Raw genomic sequence first — 13,011 nt, 5'->3', positions numbered from 1 at the left:
GGATCGAAATCCAGCCAGCGTTGACGTTGCAACGCCGAAAAATCGCCCAGATCTCTGCAGGAAAATTGAGTTTGTAACGCGGGAGGAGGGCAAGCAAAGCAGGCGAGGCGGTGGCCCTTGCCGCTCCCCCCCCCCTCCGCCCCATCTTCCATCCCGCATTGCGCAACGACTCCCGCTTTCTTGGCTGGGGAGTGTAGCCACCCGCGAAGCGACGCAAGCAAGACGAGGAGGTGTTGTTCATACGAGGGTGTGCGTGTGTTTTTAGCGGCGCCTCCCCCCCCCCCCCCCGGTGAGGAAGAACGAGAGAAAGACCAACCGAGGGAAGAAGGTGGATTCGTCTTCGCAAGCTGGGCGAAACTTTCAACGCGAAAGTTGGGGGGGGGGGTCAGAGGTGAGAGCGCGCGGAGCCGCCGACAGTTTCTACCGTAAGTCCCCTCGTGCTTAATTTTATTCTTTGTTTGCACATCTCAGTCCTTAAAGAAAGGGAGGGATTGGCCTCACTCTCTCTCTCTCTCTCTCTCGCTCTCTTTTTTAAAACTAGCCATCTGGAATAGCAATTTGCATTTCCAAGGTTCCTCCGCTTTAAGAACTGCACCTGGCTTGGAAATAATTATTTCAGCTCTCCTGCAAACTCGCACTTCAGTGGGGTGAATTTCCTGGTGGAATAAAATTGAAAGCTCACTCCGAACGTAGGTGGAAGAAAATCGATCGGGTTTGGCTTTAAATAAAGGCATCATAGGGGTTTTGTTTGGGTTTTTTTTAAGGGCTTGTTTTTTTTTCAATGTGGACATATATATTATTTCGGTGCGTCTCTCGGTAGAACTTCCCCGCCGGCTAAAATGAGTTAAACCGCCGTTCTTGTCTTCAAATTTATTTTTAGAATTTTTTCTTTTTAAGCAGCGGTTTTTTGAACTCAAATGCAGCAGGTTGGAAATCTCGCTAGACTGGGGGTGTGACGGCGTGCGTTGCACTCCGCAGGTGCCGGCGAGAGAGCTCCGGTTGAAGGATAATCCAGATTTTGCAGCCGGGATGCGTCCAGAATTTGCGGCGGCTTCGGTAACGTCACCAAGTTTTAAGTTGTTTGAAGGAATCAAGCTGGAAATTGGGGGACGAAGATGGGAACGTTTTCCTCTCTCCCCCTGCCCTCAACTGGGGGTCCCAGACCTGTGCCTTGAAGCCTGATCCCCAAAGCAACTTTCCATCACCAAGGGAGCAATTATATTTAGTACACACGTGTATTTGGTACCCGTGTGATCTTCCTTAGCAAGCTGGCAGGCTGTTGGAAAGAGAGGCGGATGGAACGGAGTGTTTAAAGCTTGGCAGGGAAGTGAAATGATATTAAGGGGACTCTCTCGTTGAGTGTAGGACTAAGTCAGTGTCCCCCTAAGTAAACATGGATCTAGGAGGATCCAGCCTTTAGCTCTAACTCCGCTGTTCAGCCAGCATCCTTTCGTTTTCGATGGATGAATTCCAGCGCTGATCCCGTTTGGATCCAAACTCCTTGAATTCAACGGGACTGACCAGGGTGAGTAGGTCTGGGACGCTGCTAGATAGGGTTGAAAATGGTATAGTTTCTCTCTCTCTCTCTATGTGCAGGTGTCTTCTAAGAGAAAGAGGGGGGCAAATGAGGATTTATCACAATAAGGATAGCAACACAGCATTCATTGCAATAGCAAAATAATAAGAGGGGCGCCTGCGTGCCTAGAAACCAGACAAGAATGCTACAAAAATGCTAATATTCGGAATAGTAATTGCCACGGATTTCATTTAGTGCTCCCGGGCCCACTTTTCTCTTTAAAAAGCGCTTAGGAGGTTCGTGATAATAGAAGCCTTGAAAATGAGAAAGGGAAACAGCGCAGGTTTGGTACAAAAAAATGGATCTAGAGCCATATTTTTCAAACTTGGCATCTTTAAGAGGGTGGATTCAATTCCCAGAATTCCCCAGCCAGCCATGCTGAGGGTTGAAGTCCACGAATGCTGGCTGGGGAATTTGGGGAGTTGAAGTCCACCCCTCTTAAATTTTCCAAGTTTGAAAAATAGCGTTCTGGCCATTTGGGACTGCTCAGGTAAAGGGACGGGCGAGCGGTTGTAAAGGGTCAGAAACGGTGATAGAGACTCCGAGCTAAAATCAGTCTGCAAAACGGGGGTGTCTCTCCCCCCCCCCGCCTTTTTCCAAAATGGGGGAGGGGGCTGCAACACTCTGCCTGGGGAGTTGAGCTGGGGCTTGGCTCCAACCCAGCCCAGTTTCTTTTGCAGCCTTTCTGGTGGTGGAAGCCCCCATTGAGTGCAACCGGTGGCCTTAGCGCTCTGGCGGGCTTTACAGGTGGAAGGGTTCGCTCTGGTTCATCTGAGCCGAGGCGGAGATGAAACTCTAACAGTGCATAATTACCAAAAAGAGCGTCTTCTTGTTGGAAAAACGCGAAATCAAACCCGCACCTCTGTCCACCTTTGATGTTTCTTTCCTTCCTATTATTATTATTATTTGATGATGATGATGCAGCTGTTGTGTTGACCAGCTGAAAATGTCCCTGATGCCACATATTTTCACTCTCTCTTGGTAAATCTTACACACACACACACACACCACTATTTTTAAATCTGCAGAATGTGATTCCCTCTTGGATGAGGTGCTCCCTTTCCTAAAAAGTATGTTCTGTTCTTTAAAAGTATTCCAGTTATTCCGTCTCCAATATTCAAACTGAAATTATCATTCATTGAAACCCTTAAGAGATGAAGATGCATATCGTTAAAGAAAATTCTGTATATACGTTTATTTTGTCACCAGACTGCCTCGTTTGTGATCTCTTCCTCAGAAGAAACAGCAGTATTAAAGTTTCACTTGTAAAGAAAAAAAAATTAGCCACAACATCTTCCTGTCTTAGCGGACAAAGATTTGGTTCTGTTTTAAGGAAGAGCAAAACATTTGCTGATTTAACAAGGAGAGGGGTTTTTTTCACGTTGGATCCTGGCTAGTGTGAAAAAAGGCAGGAGAAATGGAGAAATATCAGGCATTCCTTAATAAGTCACATGGAATTAATGCCCATTGAGTTAAACAGCAGCAACAGCCCAGTCCTATATATTGCAGACTAATATAAATCCTGCTGGAGTAGTTTAAATTATACCTCGCTCCCACGTTTGCCAGAAATTGTGACAATGCAGGTCCGCCAACCACATATTCTCAAATCAATGTCTTCATATTGTTTCTGTAACACGTTGGCTGCACACACACACAACACACTTATCCTTGTTTGCATTTCCACACTCGAGTCAATCTTAAACTAATTCAATGGGATGAAATCAGATCCCCTGTTGAGCCACCCAAAGCCCCAACTAACCAAGATTAGGAGTAACCAGGTTTGCCACATTTCTGTGAATGTAACCCCTTTGGTGTATCACCCATCTGTTTAACCATGTTTGGTGAATGCAGTCATTACATTAGTTACCTATTTTGAGCTTGGGGAGTTATCTAGCTAGCATTAAACTCTGAGGGCAACTTCCACCCAAAATCTCACATAGATATGGGACACGTCTGAAGTTATTTGATGACGATCTTCTGCAGGAATTGACTCCGTTTTTAAAAAGGTAATGAATCTTCTCGATCTCCTTCATCTGTTCTGTCAGACTAAATGGATGTTCTTTGGAAGTAAGTTGGGGGAAATCCTTTTTTCAAGTAGAATGGACATTAGAGCTCTCTTTAAAAGAGCGTTCAGACACAAGGCATTCAACAGAGAAAGGAAATTTTGGAAGTCTGTTGGTAGCACAAGCCTGCTGGGAAGATCATATTTGGAGGTTGGTAGACCAGAAAGACAAATGATTGGTTACTCAGATCTAGGACACCTTTCTCCAACCTGGCGCCCTCCAGATGTGCTGGATGCACTGTTTCTAGGAATGTTGGGGTAGACTATACCTGTAAGGCAGAGGTATAACTTTGGAATGAAGACACTTGTTTTCCAGGGAAACTACCCTAGGCTGAACTGTACAAGTAAAATAACAGCCCTGCACTCTGAGAGTTACTGTTTCGTGCATCGTCCTAAGCTATTTGTTTCATTTTAAGTTAGTGCAATGTGTGAACCGAGCCATTACAGCTTGGCACGATGCACAAGCATGCCCCTATGATGTTCCAAGAAACCATGATTTAAATGTCTTGGTTTGTCATGATGTATGCACTCGGCTTCTTCTGTCTTTCAAATGGATTTTGCATATGTTTACAGAGGCATTGCCTTCCATCTCAACATCCCCATGATCTTCAAACGCTTTATCCTTGACTTGGAAAATGGGGGGTTTTTTGAAGCTGAGCCCAACCTTGGTTTCCTAACAAAACGTTCCTATTTATCTTCTTTCCTGGGAAAACAGGTCCTGTAAATAGGATGCTATGAATTTCCTTGTGATGTTTTTAACTGAAGGCCGTAAGCGATTATTGACAGCCAAGGTGGTACACACAAAATAGAGAGTTCATGTATAACTAAAAGTGGGTTCTCAGAGCGTGCAAAGCACAATAAGTCTATTCAGCACCTTATTGGGTGTTCACATTACTTAAATAAGCTAAGGTTTACAAACCACCAGGGCTGGGCTCACAAGCCAGAAACAAACCACATTGTGGCTTGATACAAGGTCAGATCTTGTCAATGGCTGCATGCTTATGTGAGTCTCAGATGAGATCTCATGCACCAGGGCAAGGTGTCCCATAATGGAAATGCATCAAGCACAATCAAGGAATATAAATAGAGAGAGAGAGAGAGAGATAGATAGATAGATAGATAGATAGATAGATAGATAGATAGATGGATGGATGGATGGATGGATGGATGGATGGATGGACGGACGGACGGACGGACGGACGGACGATAGAGATAGATGATGGATAGATGATAGAGATAGATAGATGACAAACAGACAGGCAGACAGATCTGTCCTTACTTAGGAATATAACCCATTCACCATAGTTGGGTTTACTTTTTGATAAACAAGCATGGCATTGCATTGCAAGTCCGTGAGAGTTCCCAGCAGAGACAGAAATTAGTCTGGCTCTTTAAAATACTGTTTGGGAATAGAACAGCTCTGAAAAGTAAAAAATAGTTCAGGCTTTCCCCTTTTGGTGGAGGGTGTGTGTATCTGAGGGTGTTCTGTCTCCTAAAATAGACTGCAAAACACACAAACAGGAATCTCTCCATCAACCCAATGCAGAAACTAAGTCTCACCCGGTACTCTTCAAGAATAGCTGTCCTTCCTTCTGCCTGTGGATATACACCTGGACTATTTATAATTTACTGGGCTCTGATCAACAGCTCTGGCTAATTTTTTTTTTTTTAAAAGTTGAGGTGGGGAGCCCAACAGTTCTACCCGCTCCATATAAATGCTGGATTTGAAATGTTGCTTTTCTCCTTGATGGTAGCCATCATCTGGTAGGCAAATATGAAGGCATTATGGTTATGTACATTGAACAAGGTGACCAAAAATGCAACACTGTAGTTGATGGGAAAGAGGAACAAGCCAAGCCTGGTTTGCCATCTCTGCTGTAGAGATCTGGAGTAGCCATGGATACAATGCAGTTTAATGAGACCCTCGCCCTACAGAGAGAACATGAATGTAAATGATTGAAAACACTACCTAGATTGTAATTTGCTTAGCTTCTGCATTGCATTCCGGTTAGACTCTTGTTTCCTTCCCAAGGTGGTCATGGGCCACCTGCTCCTCTTTTGCTCATTGTGCCCCCAAATCCTTTCTTTTGGGGGGGGAAGCTGAACCCCATGAATTGGGTTCTTCTGGATGTCCTTGTGGAGATGTTTGGTCCATTGTCCTGGAAAGCAGGATCTTTCAAGCCATTTTTACACCTTCTCCTCCCTTTTTTAAGAGTCCAGGCTGGAGTCATGCTATTTGCAAGACTAGGCTCCAGGGAGGGTGAGGAGTTCTGGCTGGGTATATTGGGGGACCCTGCTGTTGCCCTAACGTGATGTGTGAACCTGGTCATCACCTCCAGCTACGAATCGCTTATGGGCTGGGTAAACTGGGGTAGACAGTGTAGGTGAAATCTGAGCAGAAATGATCCATGTGCTTACTCAGAATTTCTCCCCCCAACCCCATCGCTGATTTTCATCCATTGTAGTCAGTGGCCTGGGGAGCGAAAGACAGAACTTAGATGCTGGTGGAGCACTTCAAATCCTGAAATAGCTCCTGGGCGTAGGTGAAAACGATAATCTCTTCCCCCACCCATCCCCTCCATCCCCCAGTATTTCAAGGGAGATGCATTTCGTAGATCAGATTGCCGGAGTGTGCAGTCGGCTGGTCTCAGGAGACCTGCTTAAGGTGACAACCCCCACCCCCCAATTCAGTGGATCAATTGAATTGACTTCTCCAATCCACCAGGCCAGGCCTCCCTGTTCTGGCAGATGCTGGGGGGGAAAGATCCCCAAAAGTTGGATTGAAAAATAGAAAAAGATGGCTCCAGTGAAAACACCTGTCCGGAATGGGGTGGGTGGGGTGGAGGGGCAACCGGGGCCAGGCTAGAACTCCAAAGCCCTATTTCTCATTCATATTGAGAATTTCTATATTTTCCCTACCGTTAGCAATACAAACCCATCCTGTCTCGTTTCCTCACATTCCCGCTGAATGTTTATACAACATCTGTAAACTCTACTGGTTGAAGAAAGGTCGTTATTCTCATTTCAGACTTCTCATAAAGTATTAGTTTTTCAACTGACATGTTTGACTCTAAAGCATCCCTTATCTTCATTTCAAACAACCCTTCTTTATCTTTGGCTAATATTAACATTAATCTTATTGATATTACTCGTGGATTAGAAGAGCTTTTATTGTGATTTCCAATTCTGCTGGTTTATGACCATAATAATCCATTTTCTCTCTCTCTCTCTCTCTTTCTTCTTTTTCCAACATACTGTATTAATGCTAGAAGATGCTCTAGGCACAAAACTGTTAAGTCCCTCCCTGCCTATTTGTATTGGATCCTATGCCTGTGCTTGAACAGGCAGGGGGAAAAAATGGCATTAATCCAAATTACACCAATCAAAATCCATAGCTCTCATCCCTGATCTTCAATTCATACTAGCAGTTGTAAAAGAGTTTCAGCAGATTTAGAGCCTGATCTGGACTTAATTAAGCAGATAAGCAGTTTTTCTTGTCTTAGCGATGACAATATCAAAGTTTTCCTTTCTGTTACTTTGGTAGAAGGATGACTGTATAATGCAGTAAGTACACTTCTGTGCTGTCACCCTTCCCCCCCCCCCAAAAAATCTAATTTTGTCTTAAGGATTTAAGGTTACCCACCGAGGTGATGTTTGGGGGTTGGGACTATGGAAAAGCTAAATTAATAATCTTAAGGGATCACCGTATGCGTCTCCCTCCTTGTTTCGTGCTGGGAGTAATGGTTGGGTGATGACTTATCTGGGAAGGGGAGATGAAAGCTGGTGAGCAAATGAGTCAAAATGATTATTCATTAAACGTGTGAAATGAAAATGGTAAAATGTTGTAAAATGATAGGAAAAGTAAAATGACTGTTTTATAGATTCAGTGACCCTACAATTCCACAGGGAGCTACTTGACAGAGGGAGTGTCTTCCTGAAGTTGGGCTCTAGGCAAAAGAGGAGAGGAGAAATGGAGTCCTAAATCTGGCAAAGGCTTACTAGCTGGTACTAGCTTAGCCAACAAAGGCCATTCTCTCTTCTTGTATCTAAGTTATGGGCATCCAATGCCTTCAGGTGTTTGGCATTCTGGCTCTCATAAGCCCCAGCCAGCAGGACCAATGCTCAGGGATTCTGAGTGGGAATCCATGATATCTGGAGGGTACCAGCAGTCTTACCCCTGGATAAAGAGGCCGAATAATCCCCACACACACACTTGGGGCGGGGATATGCAGAGGAAGACATATATTCTTGGAATCTGGAGCTCTCACCTCTACTTTTGGTCTGGTTCTCCCACGGAGGAGAGGCATTTCAAGGCCACCTGGTCTAGGCCAGGCCCTCAGAGGCGGAGTGAGGAGGAGAGTTTTGCTTTCCCTCTCCGCAGCTTTTTCTGTCTTGTCTTTCTCCCCGTCCCCAAATCCTGCCACTTTCTGCTAAAATCTTTTCCCCGCTGCTGGTGCTGCTGCGTAAAGAGAGTAAAAGAGCAGAATCAGCAGGCAGAAGAGGATTCTTTGCACACAGCAGGCACATACATTATCCTGGGTTTCTGTGACCTCAACCTCCACAGGAAGGTGCGGGGGGGGGGGGCGCGGAAAGGTGGCCCTTTCTGTATCTTGCAAGGAAGAGGACGAAATCAGTCAAGGAGGGTGGCCGGGGAAAAAGTGTGTGAGTGTGTGTGTGTGTGGGGGGGGGGGGGTTAAGAGAAAAGCGGGGTGCCCATGGCTGGAAATAGGGACCTGGAGAAATAAAAATCTGCAAGTTTTGGAAAGAGAGTGGCGAGGTGGATCTTCACCTTTACTTCTGCACACCCTCGTCTCCCGGGATGGGAAGAGAGAGGACCGAGCCTCCCTGCGCACTAATGGGGCTTAATTCAGAGCAAACGTGCCCGGATCGCTGCCTTCGCCTGCCGCCAGCGCGGGAGGTGCCGGGCGAGGAGGCGGCGGGGCTGGGCGAAGGCGCGCTCGGCGGCGCTTTCCACCAGCTGGTTGGAGGGAGCAGCGAGGGGCTGGGGAGGGGCGGGGAGGGACGGGCCCCGGGGGGGGGGGAGACCCGCGTTGGAAGCTTCCGCTGCTGTTTCCCTTTCCTCGCCACTCGTTTCGGCCGCGTCCAAGCCAGCCGCCCATGGAGCGCTGAGCTGGGCTTGGAGAGCGCCGACGGGCGGGTTTCCCCGCTCCCCACCCCCCATGGACGAGGCGAGCCCCCTGTCCCCCAAGGCCAACGCGTTCAGCATCGCCTCTCTGATTGCAGCCGCCGAGCCCGCCAGCGAGGAGGAGGAAGAGGACGAGGGGGAGGAGGAGGAGGAGGAGGAAGAACCTGAGCTGGACTGTCAGTCCGGCGCCGCCTTCGCCGGCGGGGGCCTCCGCAAAGCTTACGACTCCACCGCCGCCGCCGCCGCCCGGAGAAGGATGCATTTCAGCGCGGTCACCCGAGACATGGAAGGTAAGGCGCCGGGTGGAAAGAATCGCGGCCGGTGTGCGTGTGCGTGTGCAAACGCCGGGACTCCTCGGCTCTCCGCTGTTGCGTTTAGAGCCCCCACCGCATGCGGGCAAAGGGGATTGATTTGGGAGCAGGTTCCCCCTCCATAACCCCCACCTATCCCCCTTAAATCGACTGCTTGCTCTTTCGCCTAAAATAAGGAGCCTAAAGTGCCTCCGACGAAAGAGACCCCCCCCCACGCCCCAGGCTGTCCTTGCTTCTGGAAGCGCGACCCCCTTGCACTTGAACCCGGGGAGCCTCCTCCGAGTAGCCCGGCTTTTCAAGGGCTCCTGACCTCCAAGCGAATGCGTTTCAGGATGGAGCTGTAGGAACCTGGAGAAACTGGGCCAGCAAGCCAGCTGTCGGTCTTCTCCAGCCTGGTGCCCTCCGCATGTCTTGGATTGCCGTTCCCTCGGCTGGGAGCTGAAACCCAATACCCTTCCCGGGCACCGCGTTGGGAAGCCTACCACCGAGGCTGTCTTGGGAGAGGGAAGGGCTGGCCCAGCCTTCCTCGTGGGTCCTGCAGGCCTGAATCTGGCCTCTTCCCATCTACATGTCCCACTGCTCAACTGTGTTGCCCCAAGGACACCCTTCCCAAAGGCGACCTGAAATATCCCTTCGTTGTAGCATCTGAAATCACAGGCAGTGGTGACCTAGGCGAGGTGGCTAGCTACATGGCAAAGGTCGGCTTCCGTTTTGGATGAAGGGAGCCTGGGTCCCTTGGACCTCACCCTTCACTCAACCAGAAAGGTTGGGCTTGGAATGGTTTGGGAGGTGACCTTCCCACCATCAGCTGCCCCACTCATCCACCACCTTTTTGTTAGCAGGTCTGTGACCTTGGCTCTTGTGACTATTTTAGGGCTTTTCCAATGAGTTCACCCAGGTGCCAGATCCAGTAGTGGCTACATTCACACAACCAGCTAAGCTTGAACCTGGGTTGAGTTCTGTAATGACTGTGATGGCTTAGTTTGTAGGTCAGGGGGTAGGGTCAAGCCAGCAGAAGGGCCCAGAGGGGTCAGTGCCCAGGTGAAGCACTTCTGAGCAAGTCCAGCCAACCTGTTGTGCTGCTTCAGAAAATAGGGTTCACTGAGTAAACCTTGACTTAGTCAACCCTGAGAACTTACCTGGGTACTACATGACCTCTGGGTAATCATGTCATCAGAATACAAACACAGAGACCTTTATATCAACAGCTTTCCTCCGTTTCCTGCAGCCTCCACTTCCCTAGGAGTAAATCCACAACTGGACAGCTTCTGAACGCAAGCAGGTGTACAGCGGGGGTGCCAACCTAAATATTCCTCCCTGGGAAGCCCCTTCTGATGGGAGAAAAACACACAGGCTATGACCCCTCAGACTGGTGATAAACCTAGAAGAGGCTCGCCCTGTTTTAATGTCAGCTTCCTGTCAATTAATGAGCTTGCTACCAGCAATGCAGTTCCAGGGCAAACCCACGTGTCCAAAGGTCTGCGTGGAGAGGGGAGGGGTGGCTGGGAGCGTGTCAGAGGCAGGAATAGATGACTCTGCGCCCAGGATTCACACCACACGCTTGTGTGCCTTAGCTCCTGGGGAGAATCCACAAACTGTAGCGGGCTTAACGTGGGATCAAACCCAGTCCAGACTACGTGATAAGCTAGGAGTTACTCAACCCCGGCTAATCCAACGACAGCTGAATGAAATCTGTGATTAAGACTCCCAATGGCTGTTTAGCTGCCAACAACCAGGGTGTGATCCGTGTGTTTTTTTTTTAAAGGCCCCATTTATTTAAAAGGAAGAGAGGAAAAAAAATTTCCTGCACATTTTTCCATGTGCAGGAAAATAAAATAAAATAAAACAGACTTCCATGTGTTTATTTAGGCTGGATTTGACTCAGATAAACTGCTCCATGCATTCTAACTCCCTGCCTTAATTGGCCCCAAAGTCCCGTTTCAGACCTTACTACCGAGCAAAACTGGTTAGCCGGGCTGGTGTTTTACCAGCCCTCTCCTCATGGCACCCTGAACCGCAAACTAGACAACCACATTTTAGCTCAGCATGCAAAGCTTGTGATTATTTTATCATCCCTGGGTCTGCAGTCTAAAACGCTGGTTTGAATAAGCCATGATTTAATTACTCTAGCCAGCCTGTTGGGCTGACACTGCCACAGCTGAAGCTGTCTCAAAAAACCTCACTTGAAGTTTGTCTCCTCTCCTCACCAAAATAAAATGTAATAGAGATAGTCTTCCTCGAAAGTGTGTTGTGCCTTATGAAGCCTATGTTTAATGCTTTCACCTGAATAAGAGAGGAAGGAGAAATGAATTCGTGGTTTACCCAGTGCAGAAGAGATGAAAAGAAATAAAATAGGAAGGAACAACACGATCGTTCAGACAAAAAATACAAGAAGCAGCAGGTGTAAAATAATATTGTGAATATATCTGAGAGCTGCAAGGAGCCTGCAGGTCCTTGCGAACACCCAAAGAAAGCGATCTCCCCATTACGGCTGACACCGGCGCTTGAAAAATCAAAATATTTCTCTGAACTGGAGAATGGCAGAAAAACCCGTGGGGTTTTGACCTAAATATTTGTCCCAAATATTTGGGAAGGAGATTGAGAGACTGTAGCTATCAAATGAAGAAAAATATCCCGCAAATTGTGCGCCGGAAAATACTCCTAACCGAATGTAGAGTAGTGGAGCGTTTGAAAGAATTAAAGGTGGAAAGAAAGGAAAAATAAACCTCAGAGCTCCGTCCGGATTTTATTCACTTCTCTCTAGATCTCTCTAGACCAGGCAGAAGTCGAGACGGCTTAAAATGTCCCAAACTGGTTCAGAATAACATCCTTTACCTCCCACTATTTTCATATATACGATTAAAAACTAATCATGGAGAAAATCTTAGCCTGGCGGCTAAGAGTTGACCCCGACTGGATGGCACGTCATCAATCAATCAATTTTTTTTTAAAATAAAAAAATAAAACATTGCCAATATTCTCTCGCATAATACATAGTGGCGGTATCAGAGCGTTTCATCTCGGGAAGGAAAAAAAATTATGGCGTCTGGGCAGATGTCAAATTCCGGAGCCTTTGCGCGAATTGTCTGAAAAGAAAGCTCCCTTGCGAACGAGTTTCAAAGGGCTTTCGAGGCGAAATCGCAGTAGGAAATTATCGGGGGTGGGGGGGAGAGAGGAGTTGGAGGGATGAATGGAAAAACGCTTGACTTATTTTCCCTCCCCGCCTTGTGTTTCAACGACATTTGACGTTAAAAAAAAGGAGAGAAAATCGATTTCGCGTTCTGCTCTGCGCCCGCCTCAAATCTTCAAAGGCAGGCTATTTTTTTTTTCTTTCCAAAACGAGAATAAACCCCATTCAAACGCCTCTGGAGTTTATGGGGAATTCGGCCTTCCACGGAATGCATTTCGCTCCGGATTCCTAGGCTCGGGTCGCCCCCAGATTCTCCGGAACAAGGGAAGTCTTCCGAAAGAGGGTCCCCTGAATCGGTTCAGTCCCCTTTCCGAGAGGGTCCCCCTTTCTCGCCCAGTCCCTAGCCTCGGCACAAATGCAGTAGGTGGGCTTAGGGCCCTTGAAGACGGTGGGGACAAGGCCAGGCTGAAGCGGTTTGGGGATCGGCGCGGCCCCCTCTTGCTGCTGGCGGCAAAGTTACTCCGGCAGGAAGGGAGACCGGGGAACCAGGGGCCTAAATCTGTGGCCAATAACTCCTTTATTATATGTACGGCACGGAGGGGTAAGAAGCCACCCCCTTCCTTTTTGCCAGAGGCCGAACTGCGCTCCTCGCCACACCTTCGCGGGGATGTTTTACCTGCAAAGGTGGCGGCCCCCCTCCCGCTCCGCCTTATCTCAGGGGAAGGCGAGGAGCAGAACGAAAAGCCAATGGGAACCGGTTTGGTGGCGGCCTCGGGGAGCCCCGGC

General features: G+C 48.0%; 1 protein-coding gene across 3 annotated transcripts in view; it reads left to right on the top strand.

The window, feature by feature from the left end:
- The first annotated feature begins 8,738 nt into the window (after positions 1-8,738).
- The window catches only part of TBX1 (T-box transcription factor 1), a 33,749-nt gene continuing 29,476 nt past the window's right edge, over positions 8,739-13,011 (top strand). For all 3 annotated transcript variants that reach the window (XM_088135360.1, XM_088135359.1, XM_088135358.1), the window contains exon 1: positions 8,739-9,074. In XM_088135360.1, coding sequence (XP_087991486.1) covers positions 8,819-9,074 — 256 coding nt within the window. In that variant the 5' untranslated portion in view covers positions 8,739-8,818. The remainder of the gene's footprint in view (positions 9,075-13,011) is intronic.

Source organism: Python bivittatus, unplaced genomic scaffold (assembly GCF_059951505.1).
Source record: "Python bivittatus isolate LINGU-HERP-01145 unplaced genomic scaffold, Pbiv_v1 ctg000100_np1212, whole genome shotgun sequence".
NCBI classification, from domain to species: Eukaryota; Metazoa; Chordata; class Lepidosauria; order Squamata; family Pythonidae; genus Python; species Python bivittatus.
The sequence above is the reverse complement of the archived record's forward strand: the minus strand, read 5'-3'. Positions and strand labels throughout refer to the sequence as shown.